Source organism: Phacochoerus africanus, chromosome 3 (genome assembly GCF_016906955.1).
Source record: "Phacochoerus africanus isolate WHEZ1 chromosome 3, ROS_Pafr_v1, whole genome shotgun sequence".
In the NCBI taxonomy this organism is placed as follows: Eukaryota; Metazoa; Chordata; class Mammalia; order Artiodactyla; family Suidae; genus Phacochoerus; species Phacochoerus africanus.
In genome coordinates this window covers 170,081,476-170,096,773 of record NC_062546.1, presented here as the reverse complement: position 1 = coordinate 170,096,773, position 15,298 = coordinate 170,081,476, and the positions used below count along the sequence as shown (strand labels likewise).

The 15,298-nt window shown below is 40.5% G+C and overlaps 1 protein-coding gene across 5 annotated transcripts; it reads left to right on the top strand.

Moving 5' to 3' along the window:
- Positions 1-4: 4 nt before the first annotated feature.
- Positions 5-15,107, top strand: PPIL3 (peptidylprolyl isomerase like 3). 5 transcript variants are annotated; one of them, XM_047773197.1, is made up of 7 exons: positions 5-170; positions 958-1,033; positions 2,967-3,041; positions 6,253-6,346; positions 6,974-7,041; positions 10,919-11,037; positions 14,738-15,107. In XM_047773197.1, exons 2-7 carry the CDS (start codon positions 1,031-1,033, stop codon positions 14,862-14,864), a joined length of 486 nt encoding a protein of 161 aa, XP_047629153.1. In that variant the 5' UTR covers positions 5-170; positions 958-1,030; the 3' UTR covers positions 14,865-15,107. The 5 variants fall into 5 exon arrangements, with proteins under 5 accessions (XP_047629153.1, XP_047629154.1, XP_047629156.1 ...); XM_047773198.1 differs by having other exon boundaries at positions 955-1,033; XM_047773200.1 differs by lacking the exon at positions 5-170 and adding an exon at positions 189-207.
- The last annotated feature ends 191 nt before the right edge of the window (positions 15,108-15,298 follow it).

The following is a 15,298-nucleotide window of genomic DNA, read 5'->3' as shown; positions in this document are numbered from 1 at the left end:
CGGGGGAGCTGGGCGGAAGAGGTCTTTCCTATTTTGCATCTGAGTTCAGGGGCACCTGTAGGGGTTGCCCAACATTACGCCGTTTGTCCTAGTGTGATTATTTAAGAAGTTCTCTTTCAAGGTCAAAGGAGTTCCTGATGGGGATAAATTACCTCCTCTCCCTCGTTCTGGTTGGTTGGGTTTGGGATAGGGAGGAGGAGGAAGGAGGTGAGCAGAGGAGGGGCGTTCTCCTAAGTGGGTCTCCTGCTCAACTTCCGGGTGGCGGCCTGAAGAAACTTTTTTGGAATTTACAGACTCTGCGGAGCACCTGTTATTGTATCTTTGCTGTTTTAACAACAGCTGTGGGCAGAGCCTCCTTGCCTGCCCACTTGCATTTCTCACAAGCTTGCTATCAATCTATTTTTTGACTAAAAAAAATCTGTATTCAGTGAAGTGGTTAAGTAAGTATGGGGTAGCGTCACTTATTCTTTCATTCACTTGAACACTGGAAGAGCGCTCTATGCTTTAGTTTTTAAGCTGTTTGGAGTGAGTATTCTGGAGGGGAGGGTGTTGTTGAATTAAGCAATTAAAGCATATAATATATTAGTGCTAAGTGCTTTAGGGAAAGGAAATCTTTAAGACAGTATTAAATAGATTTATCAGGTCAGTGAGACTTGACTTTTGAGCAGCGACTTGGAGGTGAGGGAAATAGCCGTATTGAGTGTAAGTGTTACAGGCGAAGGGAACACCCAATGCTAGGCTCAAGGCAGGAATGTATCAGACTCTTCTTGAAGAGTAAGCAGGGGAAGTAGGAGTTTAGGGGCTGGAGATGAGTAGGATTGTCTGATCGCTTCCACAACCGGATTACTTGGGAAGGATCTGTTCTCCTCGAGAATTTTTCTTTTAAATATGCAGGAAACATGAGCATGTTTGAGTTAAAAGAGGGAAATGAATTAATTCTTTTTCTTTTGGAAGTAGAGGCTCGTTTTTGAACTTCTGTCAATAAACTGTAAGAAAGTAACAGTACATCCTGAAACCATAAAGAAGAAAAATGGTAAGTTTTATAGAATTCTTATGAATGTCTTTGTATATATAATTTTTAGAAATCTAGTCAAGGGAAATAAAACTGCATGGAGATTTCAATGACAAGACAAATGATAAGCTGTAGAAGTGTAGAGTATAAAATGATTCTAAACAAAACCAGAAATAAACAAAATCACTTTAAAATTCTTATGTTTTTCGGAGTTCCCATTTTGGCTCAGTGGTAACAAATCTGACTAGCCTCCATGAGGATTCAGGTTCGATCCCTGACCTTGCTCAGTGGGTTAAGGATCCCGTGTTGCCGTCAGCTGTGGTGTAGGTTGCAGACTTGGCTTGGATCCCAGGTTGCCATGGCTTTGGTGTAGGCCAGCAGCTGTAGCTCCAATTCAACCCCTAGTTGGGAACCTCCATATGCCTTCAGCACAGCCCTAAAAAAAATTTTAAAAAAAATTTTAAATCCTTACTTTTTCATTTAAAACACACAGAATTTACCTTTTATGGAGAAAGATTGATTACAAAATGAATTTGAGATGGAAAGCAGGTATTGCAGGAGCAGAAGAGCATAGCCAGTTGTGATCATTTTAATTGGATCCTTTTTCTCTCTCTCTCTCTCTTTTTTTTTTTTGTCTTTTTAGGGCTGCACCCACAGCATATGGAGGTTCCCGAGCTAGTGGTCAAATCAGAGCTGTAGCCACTGGCCAATGCCACAGCCACAGCAATGTGAGATCTGAGCCACGTCTTCAACCTACACCACGACTCACGGCGACGCTGGCAGATCCTTAATCCACTGAGCAAGGCCAGGGATCAAACCTTCGTCCTCATGGATCCTAGTCAGATTCATTTCTGCTGAGCCACGATGGGAACTCCTGGGATCCTTTTTCTCTTGATCCAACGTGGACAACTAGAGCTTGAGGTAGAAGGAAAACAATTTGCCCTACCATCCCCCACCCTACACACATGCACACACACACACACTCTTGCTCTCTGTCTTCAACCTGGTCATAGTCTGACTACTAGATACTACTATAAGAAGAGAAATTAAAAAGGAAGCCTCAGAACTTTTCTACCCTCTCGAATGGGGTAACAAAAGGAGTATTCTAACTACCAAAACAACAGATTAAACAAACAAAAAGCAAGCAAGCCAGAGTACTCTGGTTACTTCTGCACATTTAGGATCTGAAAACACTGACGCTTTTTATTTCTGTTGTCTTTAGTGGAGAAAGAAGTTTTCTTTAACTCCCTCACAAATTACATAAGAGAAATGGGGAAAACTCTGGTTGTAAAAGTTGTTTTCTTACTATTTCTCAATAAATACTAATGACTTAGTGAATTGCCATTTAAATCAGTAATACTAACCTAAAAATTGTTTTTATTGGGAGTTTCCTGGTGGTGCAGTGGGTTAAGGACCTGGCATTGTCACTGCTGTGGCTTGGGTTGCTGCTGTGGCATGTTTTGATCCCTGTTCCAGGAACTTCCTCATGCCGTAGGCAAGGCCAAAATTTTAAATTTTTATTTTATTTTATTAATTTATTTTTTACCATGGCATGCAGTGGCTTGATGTGGGATTTCAGGTCCTAGACCAGGGATTGAACCCAGTCCTAACCACTAGCCACCAGGGAAATCCCCAAACTGTTTTTATTTTTAGTGGTGAAAAATTAAAACTTGAAATAATTATTTCCTTCACAATATGTTCTCCTAAAGTCTTAGCATAGATGCTATTTTACCTTAACATTTATATTTATCTTCTGGAATTTTTTTCCTATTGCAGAAATAAATTTTGAAGACATACAACTTGTCTCTCAGAGCTATTTTGTAGATGGATAATCTCTGACATAGTGTTTCTGTTTTTATTCACATAGTCATTTTAATATCTAGTTTGGGAAATGATAGTGGGTAAGGTCACCTGAAGAAATCTCATTTGTTCTCACATTCTCTCTCCTTTTTAGTCGGTGACTTTGCATACTGATGTCGGTGATATTAAAATAGAAGTCTTCTGTGAGAGGACACCCAAAACCTGTGAAGTGAGTACCATAATGTACATAATGCAACACGATAACCATTTTTTAATTAATTAATTAATTAATTAATTAGGTTTTTTTTTTTTTTAGGGCCACACCTGTGGCATATGGAAGTTCTCAGGCTAGGGGTCGAATTGGAGCTGCAGCTGCCAGCCTGTGCCACAGCCACAGCAATGCTGGATCTGAGCCTTGTCTGTGACCTACACCAAAGTCCACAGCAACACCAGATCCTTAACCCACTGAGTGAGGCTAGGGATTGAACCCAAGTCTTCATGGATACTGTTCAGGTTCGTTACCACTGAGCCACAGTGGGAAATCTCTTAATTTGTTTTTATTATAGTTGATTTACAGTGTTTTGTCAATTTCTGCCATACAGCAAAGCGACCCAGTTATACATATATATACATTATTTCTGTCACATTATCTTCCATTCTGTTTCACCACAAGTGCTTGGATATAGTTTCCTGTGCTATACAACGGGAAGGATAACCATTTTGAAACTGAGTCGTCTGGGAGTTCCCGTCGTGGCACAGCAGAAATAAATCTGACTAGGAACCATGAGGTCGTGGGTTTGATCCCTGGCCTTGTTCAGTGGGTTAGGAATCCAGCGTTGCCGTGAACTGTGGTGTAGGTCGCAGACAAGGCTCAGATCTGATGTGGCTCTGGCTCTGGTGTAGGCTGGCTACTGCAGTTCCGATTAGACCCCTAGCCTGGGAACCTCCATATGCCATGGGTGTGGCCCTAAAAAGACAAAAAAAAAAGAAAAAGAAGAAAAGAAATTGAGTCATCTAACTTAAACAACATTCAAAAAACCTTTTCTGGAGTTCCCGTCGTGGCACAGCGGTTAACAAATCCGACTAGGAACCATGAGGTTGCGGGTTCGGTCCCTGCCCTTGCTCAGTGGGTTAACGATCCGTGGTTGCTGTGAGCTGTGGTGTAGGTTGCAGACGCGGCTCGGATCCCGTGTTGCTGTGGCTCTGGCGTAGGCCAGCGGCTACAGCTCCGATTCAACCCCTAGCCTGGAAACCTCCATATGCCGCAGGAGCGGCCCAAGAAATAGCAACAGCAACAACTACAAAAAGACAAAAAAAAAACCTTTTCTATAAAACCATTCTCCAGAAGAACCAGCAATCATAATTTCTGGGTTAATTTCCACTTCCTTTTCTGATGTCAAAGGGAGATCAAAGAAAGGATAGATAGGATAGTTGTAGCTCAGTGGTAACAAATCCTGCTGCTGTCCATAAGGATCCGGGTTTGATCCTTGGCCTTGCTCAGTGGGTTAAGGATGGGCATTGCCGTGAGCTATAGTGTAGGTCACAGATGTGGCTCAGATGCAGCATTGCTGTGGCTGTGGTGTGGGTAGGCAGCTGCAGCTCCAATCTGACCCCTAACCTGGGAACTTCCATATGCTATGTGTGAAACCCTAAAAAGCAAAAAACAAACAAACAAACAAACAAAAAGGATAACTTTATACCCATAGAGTGGTTGGTATCTTTTTCTTTTGGCTTATTTTCCTCAGGAAGTATAAATAATCATTAGATATTAGATAAGAGAATTGTTCCATACATTACTTCATTTGTTAAAGTGACAAGGATAGAAGGAAAAAGAGTCAGCTCTATATATCTTCATTCAACAATTTATTTGTGAAAGGCTATCTTCCCAGCATCTGGAACTACAGTAATGAACAAGAGATAGTCCTTGCTCTTGTGGAGCCAATATTCTACCTGGGAAGATAGGCAGGGGTAAAAATTCATTCTAGAAAAAAAGTAATTCTGGAGAGTGATAGTGCCTTGAAGGTAATAAAGTACTGAGATAGAGAATAATGGAAATACATTTTTTGTCTTTTTAGGGCTGCACCGTGGAAGTTGAATTGGGGCAGTACCCACCAGCCTACGCCACAGCCACAGCAACACCCACATCCTCACAGATACTAGTCAGGTTCTTAACCCACTGATTCACAGTGGGAACTCCAGGAAAGTATTTAAAAGAAGGTGAGGGCAAGCCTACTCAAGAAAGTGATACTTTAAAAATTGAGTGCAGAGAGTTCCCTTCATGGCTCGGTGGTTAACCATCCTGACTAGGATCTACGAGGATTCAGGTTCCATCCCTGGCCATGCTTAGTGGGTTAAGGATCTGGCATTGCAGTGAGCTATGGTGTAGGTCACAGACACAACTTGGATCCTGCTTTGCTCTGGCTGTGGCGTAGGTCGGCAGCTGCAGTTCTGATTCAACCCCAGTCTGGGAAATTCCATATGCTGGCGGGTGCAGCCCTAAAAAAAAAAAAACCTTATGCAAAAGGTAATGAAAGTGGGAGAAGGGAAGAATTGGGAGGGTGGGAATAACATATGCACAATACTCTATAAAATAGCTCATTAATGACAACCTACTGTGTAGCACAGGAAAATCTACTCCATAGTTTGTAATAACCTATGTGGGAAACAAGAATGGATATATTTTTATGTATGACTGATTTCAGTTTGCTGTACACTAGAAGCTAATACAACATTGTAAGTCAACTACAATTGCATTATTTATTTATTTTTGTCTTTTTGGGGCCGCACCCATGGCATATGGAGGTTCCAGGCTAGGGGTCGAATTGGAGCTGTAGCTGCTAGCCTACGCCACAGCCTACGCCATACCAGATTGAGCCACATCTGCCACCTACACCACAGCTCATGGCAATGCCAGATCCTTAACCCACTGAATGAGGCCAGAGATCAAACCTGCATCCTCATGGATACTAGTCGGGTTTGTTAACCTCTGAGCCATGACAGGAACCCCACAATTACATTTTTTAAAAAATGCAAAAAAAAAAAAAAGGTAATGAGAAGACTTATAAAAAGCATATTCCAGGTATAGCAATAGCAGATCAAAGGGCTCATGGTGAGAAAGCCTCCTCTTATGGATGAATTCTCAGAAGGCTGATGGGGTAAACATAGGAAGCAGCAGGGAAGGGGTTACTGTCATTGTGAGATGTAGACCTAGGCTAGGTTATGTAGGGCTTGTTAAGCTCTGCTGATGATTTTGTATTTTATTCCAAGAATCGAAGAAAACTATTAGAGACTTCTAGGCAGGGAAGTGACATTATCCAAAGCAATACCTCATAGATATATATAGTTTTAAAATGTTGTAGTACTTTCAGTAAATGCGGTTGTTTCTTTATATTAAATGTGTATCTGGTACATCACTTCTCAATCATTTTTATTCTCTTCAGAATTTCTTGGCTCTTTGTGCCAGTAATTACTACAATGGCTGTATATTTCACAGAAATATCAAGGGCTTCATGGTTCAAACAGGAGATCCAACAGGTAAGTTATTCCAATAATATTTAGGAAATTGAGTATATCGTATGAAGAAGAGACTAGACAAAGACTAGAAAAATAAAAGTGCGTGGAATTTTCATAGCTTATCTTAGCAAAAAATTTTTAAATAAAAGTTACTAGCACCTAGCCCTAAAAATATGAACAATATTGGTAAGGAGAGTTTTGGGGTTTTATAGAGCTATTTTATTTTTATGGTCTTGGTGTGAAGTTCAAATTTGGGAAGTAACAGAGTATATATCAAATTTTATTTGTACTTAAGAGTTATACCATATAGGGCCTTCCCGTCATGGTGCAGCAGAAACTAATCCGACTAGGAACCATGAGGTTGGAACCATGAGGTTGTGGGTTCGATCCCTGGCCTTGCTCGGTGAGTTAAGGATCTGGTGTGGCCATGAGCTGTGGTGTAGGTCACAGACTCTCCTCGGATCTGGTGTTGCTGTGGATGTGATGTAGGCCAGCAGCTGTAGCTCCGATTCCACCCCTACCCTGGGAATCTCCATATGCCGTGGGTGTGGCCCTAAAAAGCAAAAAAAAAAAAAGTTATACTATAATTAAACTAGGCCTTACATTTAGAAAATTAATTATATACTTCATTTATTTGCCTTGTAATAGGTACTGGAAGAGGAGGTAACAGTATCTGGGGCAAGAAATTTGAGGATGAATACAGTGAATATCTTAAGGTATGTCCAGAATACTTCAAAATCTATTTTTTCATGCTGTGTATACATTTGGGAACTTTGATACATATGCTATAGTAATACAAATTGAGATCATTAGTAAATAAATATTTTTTTTGGTAGTTTCGGACCCTTGGGAAGTAATGTCAGGGAGGAAAAATAAATGGCAGTTCTTGCCTAATATATACTGGAATCTCGCCATCACATGAATCTTGACATTAAGTGAGCTCTTCTTTGGTTCCAATCTGAAATGTTTAATCAGTAATATACCTAAGGGGTTTAATGTCTTGCTATAAAATTTATGTGAATTACTTGTCTTGTTCATTACCACCGAGCCACAAGGGTAATTCCATACCAATTAAAAAAAAAAAAAATGTATGAGTTCCAGGAGTTCCTGTCATGGCTTGGTGATGATGAATCCGACTAGGATCCATGAGGATGCAGGTTTGATCCCTGCCCTTGCTCACTGGATTAAGTATTCAGTGTTGTCATGAGCTGTGGTGTAGGTTGAAAATGTGGCTCGGATCCAGTGTTGCTGTGGCTGTGGTGTAGGCCAGCAGCTACAGCTCCAATTTGACCCCTAGCCTGGAAACTTCCATATGCCTCAGGTATGGCCCTAAGAAAGGTTAAAACAAACCAACAAAAGTCAGTTCCATTCCCCAGAGATGACGTAAGATAACAATTATTATGTGGTCTTTCGAACTTGTATCTTCATAGAATGATAACTTTAGAAAAAAGATATAAATTCTCCTCAATTAGAATATGTAATTTAGAGAGTTTCTTTTGGTTAAGAACCCAACACAGTGAGGATACAGGTTGATACCTAGCCTTGCTCAGTGAGTTAGGGATCTGGTGTTGTCACAAGCTGTGGCATGGGTCACAGACGTGGCTTGGATCTGGTGTGGCTGTGGCTGTGGCATAGGCCTGCAGCTCCAATTTGACCCCTAGCCCAGTAACTTCCATATGCTGAAGGTATGGCCTTGAAAAAAAAAAGGGGGGGGTTTCCCATCGAGGCTCAGTGGTTAATGAATCTGACTAGGAACCATGAGGTTGCAGGTTCGATCCCTGGCCTTCCTCAGTGGGTTAAGGATCTGGTATTGCTGTGAGCTGTGGTGTAGGTCGCAGACACGGCTTAGACCCCAAATTGCTGTGGCTCTGGTGTAGGCCAGTGGCTACAGCTCTGATTGGACCCCTAGCCTGGGAACCTCCATATGCCACGGGTGCGGCCCCAGAAAAGACAAAAAGACAAAAAAAAAAAAGAATATGTAATTTAGGCATGCCCTGGTGGCCTAGTGATTAAGGACAGTGTTGTCACTGCTATGGCTTGGGTTCAATCCCTGGCCCAGAAACTTCTACATGCTGCAGGTGTGGCCAAAAGAAAAAAGAGAGAATATTAATATTAAATATTTGATGAATATATTTCATTATAGTAAAATATATTCATCAAAACTTCTGAAAAATATTTATTGCAATGTTTAAAAAGTCACTTTTTTCCTGAATTGGAAACAATTTTTTAGGTATTAATTAATGACTGCTTCCATGATACTAATCTACTATCCTACACCAGTGATTTTCAAACATTGCTGTTACAGATTTCACCTGTGGTTGTTTCAAAACTGTAAAAAATTAGGGGCAAAAAAAGAAAAAAATGGGGTTTCCCACTGTGGCACAACAGGATGGGCAGCATCTTAGGAGTGATAGGACATGGGTTCAATCCCTGGCCCGGCACAGTGGGTTCAGGATCAGGGGTTGCCACAACTGTGGCTTGGCTTGAGACTGTAGCTTAGATCTGACACTGGCCCAGGAACTCCATATGCCATGGGGCAGCCCACAACAGCAACAACAAAGAATATATATATTTAAGATTGGGGCCTTTCTCCCTAAATCTAGAGAAAAAGAGTCAGTAGAACTGATCAGAACCTTGATTATATTTTAAATTTCCCTGATGATTCCTATGCAGCCAAGGTTAGGATGTGTGTTGAAATTCACATACTCGGGAGTTCCCGTGGTGGCTCAGTAGAAACAAACCTGACTAACATCCATAAGGATGCAGGTTCGATCCCTGGCCTAACTCAGTGGGTCAAGGATGTTATTATACAGTGATATTTCACTGATATTATACAGTGAAAGATCCTTGCCATGAGCTATGGTGTAGTTCACACAGGCAGCTTGGATCCCATGTCGCTGTGGCTGTGGCATAGGCCGGCAGCTACAGCTCTGATTTGACACCTAGCCTGGGAGCCTCCATGTGCTTCGGGTGCAGCCCTAAAAAAATAAAATAAAATTCACATATTCTAACCAAGAAATTCCACTCCCAAATGTTTACCCTAGAGAAACTCTTGTACATGTGCACCAGGAAACGCGTACAAGAGTGTTCCTACATCACAACACAACAATGGCAGGAAAAATTATGTATACATGTATGCATAACTTGGTCCCCATGCTGTACAGTGGAAAAAAATAAATAAAAATAAAAAAGAAAGCATCTATGGAAAGAAACATGTTCTGTAAACCTTAAAAAAAAAAAAGACTGTTCCTAGAGTGCTCTTTGTAATAGCATAAATCTAAAAACACCCAAATATCCACTGATCTTTGGACAATCTGTAGTATTTTCACTGTAAAATATTATACAGTGAAAGAAATCAGAACTCCAGCTCTGTATACATGTATAAATCTTAGAAACATAATGTTAAGTGTAGAAAGCATTTCCTAGAAGACTACAAATTGTATGATACTACTTTATAAAGATCAGAAAGAAGCAAAAGGAAACAATATATTGTTGCATGTGTAAAGATACTGGAATAATAGTTACCTCTTGGAGAGGCTGAGGTAATAGCTGAGAGGAGCACGTAAGTATGTGTAACACTTTGGTAAATTTTAATTCTTAAAGCTTGGAAGTAGATTAATGGCTGCTTATTTTATTAAGTTATAAGTAGTACATATATTCTTATGTATGTATCAAATACTGCATTTGATTGATAGTCACCTTTTAGGGAGACAATAAAGCATTAATATCTATGTAGCTACATCTCTATAGCTTGTTAATGTCACCTAATGAATAGCTAAAGATAGAGTAATTTTTGGGCTACTTCTATGTTTTATATTTGGGCATCTCCATGTAACATGATTGTCTGTCTTCAATCTTATCAGTAAAGTCCTTTTAATTCCAGTACACAGAAATTAACTTGTATAACAAATTGGGTCATGAATATTAGAGTTAGATGAGGCCTTCCGTAGGTAATCCTGGATTATAAACTGATTGTCCGTGGATGGATGGCTCACAGATGCATTCTTTATGGCCATTGGTTTAAAAAGGTAAATGTCATGAAACAAGAAATACACTGTTCATTTTAGACTCTGCCATTCCTAATGTTTACATTCTCCCCAGTTACCAGTTTGTTACCTGCTGACCTTTGTGAGCATTTGAATTATGAATAAATCCCTGAACTAGTCCAACCTCCCTTGTTTTACAGATAAAGAAACTAGCCAGATTCCAGTGTATGTGTGAAGAGATTATGGGCATTTTGGTTTTGTTATCTGCCTGATCGTTTCATGCCAGCATATTGTTCCTTAATATAAATGTAAGGACTATTTCTGTTATACGTTGGTATTGCCAAAAGTGTTTGTGGCCACACTTCTCCAAAGGGAAGGTGAAATTGATTGGGGAATATGATTTGATGTATAAACAATTTACATGCAAGTTTTCAGAGATAAAGATAATACAGAAACTGAACATTTGGATTAGCCCTAGTAGAAGCTGGTTAAGTATTTTCTTGATTCCTCGAAATATTTGGAACCTAAAGAGTGCACACCTTGTTTCAGTCCTCTATTTGGAATAATCATGTAAAAATAGCTAAATACTTTGGTCTGTCTTTTTCAGCACAATGTTAGAGGTGTTGTATCTATGGCCAATAATGGTCCAAACACCAATGGATCTCAGTTCTTCATCACCTACGGCAAGCAGCCACATCTGGACATGAAATACACGGTATTTGGAAAGTAAGTATTCTGGTTATGGTTTTCTTTGGAATTTCAGCGTCAGAGATGCATGTGAGTGGCTGTGATAAAAGCATAACTAGTATTTAAAGAGGAGTATGAGAGCTAAACATACCTGGAATTTAAGTCCACTACCTAACAGCCCTATGACCTTGGGAAACTTACAACCTCTCTGAGCCTCAGTTTCCTTATTTTGTAAAAGAAGGGCCAATACTTTTATTTTCAGGATCCTTATGCAAGTTAACAGTAATGTGTCTATTTTAATTAAGAATAGCTTTCTGGGAGTTCCTGCTGTGGTGCAGTGGGATCAGCAGCATCTTGGGAGCACTGGGATGCAGGTTCGGTCCCCAACATAGCACAGTGAGTTAGGGATCCAGAATTATTGCCGCAACAGCGGCTTGGAGCTTATCCGTGACCTGGGAACTCCATATGCCACAGGGGCAACCAAAAAAGAGATTAAGGGGCGATTGAATCCTGGGAGGTGTTTAGCAGTCTCTGCCGGAATATCCATTATATGCACTATACTGGGCAAATGCTTTTATAAATCAACAGAGAGCCAATCTGTCACCAAATATTTACTATGCCCAATAAAGCAAGGCACAGTTCTAAAGTTTGTTTTATTTAACAGATAGGATGCCAAGCTAGGTTAATTAAAAAATTTTTTTAAATGGTACAACTTTTCTTTTTAATTCCATATACATGTCTAATTTATAGATTAATAATAATCAATGAACAAGAATAGTAGTTTTTGTGTGTATATGGACAATCCAGACTGTCTTCCTTTTTTCTTTTTTTTTTGTCTTTTGTCTTTTTTGTTGTTGTTGTTGTTGTTGCTATTTCTTGGGCCGCTCCCGCGGCATATGGAGGTTCCCAGGCTAGGGGTTGAATCGGAGCTGTAGCCATCGGCCTATGCCAGAGCCATAGCAACTCGAGATCCGAGCCGCATCTGCAACCTACACCACAGCTCACGGCAACGCCGGATCGTTAACCCACTGAGCAAGGGCAGGGATCGAACCCGCAACCTCATGGTTCCTAGTCGGATTCGTTAACCACTGCGCCACGACGGGAACTCCCTTTTTTCTCTCTTAACTCACCATTCAGAATTATTGATCGGTAATTACCAGGACTTATCTTAATGAGTTTGTTAAAAAAAAAAAAACACCAAAAACTAGAGTTTAAACAGGGGTTCCTAACCTTCAGCCTAGTAACTCCTTGAAATTGTGTTTTGTGTATACACATGCACATTTTTCTGAGAAAATGGTACATAGTGTTCCACTGGTTCTCAAAGGTACCCATGTCTCAGATATTTAGTTAGACTTACCTCAATCCTACATGCCCTTTTTTGCCTGAGATCTATTTCCTTTATCTATTTCTCTTACCCAGAAAGTGAGAAGGCCTTTAAAACTTAAAATTTAGGGGAGTTCCCATCGTGGCACAGTGGTTAACGAATCCAACTAGGAACCATGAAGTTGCGTGTTCGATCCCTGCCCTTGCTCAGTAGGTTAACGATCCGGCGTTGCCCTGAGCTGTGGTGTAGGTTGCAGACTCGGCTCGGCTGTGGCTGTGGCGTAGGCTGGTGGCTACAGCTTCGATTCGACCCCTAGCCTGGGAACCTCCACATGCCTCGAGAGCAGCCCAAGAAATGGCAAAAAGACAAAAAAATAAAATAAAATAAAATAAAATTTAAAGGAGTTCCCGTCATGGCTCAGTGGAACTGAATCTGACTAGCATTCATGAGGACACAGGTTCGATTCCTGGCCTTACTCAGTGGGTTAAGGATCCAGCGTTGCCAAGAGCTGTGGTGTAGGTTGCAGACATATCTTGGATCCCATGTTGCTGTGGCTGTGGCATAGGCCGGCAGCTACATCTCCTCTTGGACTCCTAGCCTGGGAACCTCCATATTGTCATAGGTGTGGCCCTAAAAAAGACAAAAAAAAAAAAACCTTATAATTTAAATACCTTAATTGTTCTACATTTGAGAGTAAAATCAAAAAGTTTTGGTTATAATACCATTTTAATGGAAATGTAAAATAAAATGTAAATCTGTTATCCTTTTTCCTTTTTTTTTTTTTTTAAGGCCACATCTGAGGCATATGAAAGTTCCTGGGACCAAGGATTGAGTCTGAGCTACAGCTGTGGCAACTCACTGCACCATGCCAGGGATCAAACCCACAACTCTGCAGCAACCCAAGCCATGCAGTCAAATTCTTAACCCACTTCACTATGGCACTATGGCAGTAACTCCCTGTTACCTTTTTTTAAATACATACTATAAGTCTTGGGAATTGATTTGAGCTGCACTAAGAAGTATGACCTGAAAAGCCAGAGTTCCCGTCCTGGCGCAGCGGAAATGAATCTGACTAGGAACCATGGGGTTGCGGGTTCAATCCCTGGCCTCGCTCAGTGGGTTAAGAGTCTGGCATTGCTGTGAGCTGTGGTGTAGGCCGGCAGCTATAGCTCTGATTTGACCCCTAGCCTGGGAACCTCCGTATGCCGCAGATGCAGCCCTGAAAAAGACAAAAGACCAAAAAAAAAAAAAAAGCCACCTTTTCTTAGCAAATGTTTTAGACTAACTTTCTAGAGCATATTTGAAGGATAGCTCTCAATATTTTTTTTTCTTGGTGGAAAAATGAAGTGGGCTTGTTGGAAGTGGGCCTAACTGCCTTATCTTCTCCTTTTTTTTTTTTTTTTTTCCTGTCTTATCATTTTAGGGCTACACCGACGGCATATGGCGGGTTCCCAGGCTAGGGGCCTAATCTGAGCTGTAGCTGCCAGCCTACACCACAGCCACAGCAATGCTGGTTCCGAGCCATGTCTGCAACCTATACCACAGCTCATGGCAACGCCAGACCCTTAACCCACTGAGCAAGGCCAGGGATTGAACCCGCAACCTCACAGTTCCTAGGTCGGATTCGTTTCTGCTGTGCCATGACAGGAACTCCTCTTTTTTTTTTTGTTTTTTTAAAGAAAGAATTGGAATATTTTATCCGAGCTAGATCTGAGGGTTCAGAGAACTGTTCCCTCTTCTCCTGTTCTATTATTGCCTTTTCTTGTTGTCCAGAAGCAAAACATAAAAACACCATATTTAAACAAGAAAGTTCAGGGAGTTCCATCATGGCTCAGCAGAAAGGAATCTGACTAGCATCCATGAGGATCCTTGGCCTTGCTCAGTGGGTTAAGGATCCAGCATTGCTGTGGCTGTGGTGTAGGCCTGCAGCTGTAAGCCCCAATTAGACCCCTAGCCTAAGAACCTCCATATGCCGTGGGTAGGGCCCTAAAAAGACAAAAAATGAAAAAGTTTACTTTAGGACCTTCAGTGTAGGGAAGTACTGATAATAATAATAGTGTCACCCTTATGTACTTTATCCAGAGATAAAGCAGAGAAACCCTTATGACGGATTATATTGGCCCCATTTGTAGCTATTCTGTGTGAGTGACTCAGAATACAAATAGATACTTTGGTGGAAATATTCCTGCCCTTTGCTATTGCTGTCTAAAGGCATAAAAATAAATTTTTTGTTTCTGAATTTTGGTCCATACTTATGACAGAAAATCAAAGTATTTTATCGTACACTCAACTAGGAATTCAAAGAACTGTGAGATTTGGTTATTTTCTCCTAAGGAGACTACAATTGCTCTACGTATTTGGATATTCTGTTTCAGTCTCAGGAAATTTTCAAACATTATATTGTTTTTCTTTCAGGGTAATAGATGGTCTGGAGACTCTAGATGAACTGGAGAAGTTACCAGTAAATGAGAAGACATATCGACCTCTTAATGATGTACACATTAAGGACATAACTATTCATGCCAACCCATTTGCTCAGTAGCTATAATAGACCCGGACAAATACTTGGCAAACTATGCAAGGAACAGACCTATTATGGTTTGCCCAGTTTTAATTATGTCAGAGGTTTCATCATCCTCTGCTTGTTTACAACTAAGATCTTATGTGAGCTGGTGGTACCAAGGGGAGCCAAACAGCTTTTACTCCTATTCTCACAACATATTCTTTACTATACCAATTATCCAATGTATTTCCTGAAGCTTAATTAAAAAAAACCTATGTTTAATTTTGTTTTTACATATAAACATTCATTTTTAAATGCTGAGTTTCAAAGCCTAATCACATACTCCTACCATATTAGTCCACATCCTGGAAATATTTTCTATTTATTATTCACTTTTTTTGTTTGTTTTTTTGTCCTTTTGCCTTTCCTATGGCTGCTCCCTTGGCATAAGGTGGTTCCCAAGCTAGGGGTCT

Coding starts and splice junctions, on each gene's coding strand:
- PPIL3 (XM_047773197.1), top strand. Junction 3,042..6,252: donor GGACACCCAAAACCTGTGAA/GTGAGTACCATA, acceptor TATTCTCTTCAG/AATTTCTTGGCTCTTTGTGC. Junction 11,038..14,737: donor AAATACACGGTATTTGGAAA/GTAAGTATTCTG, acceptor TTTTTCTTTCAG/GGTAATAGATGGTCTGGAGA.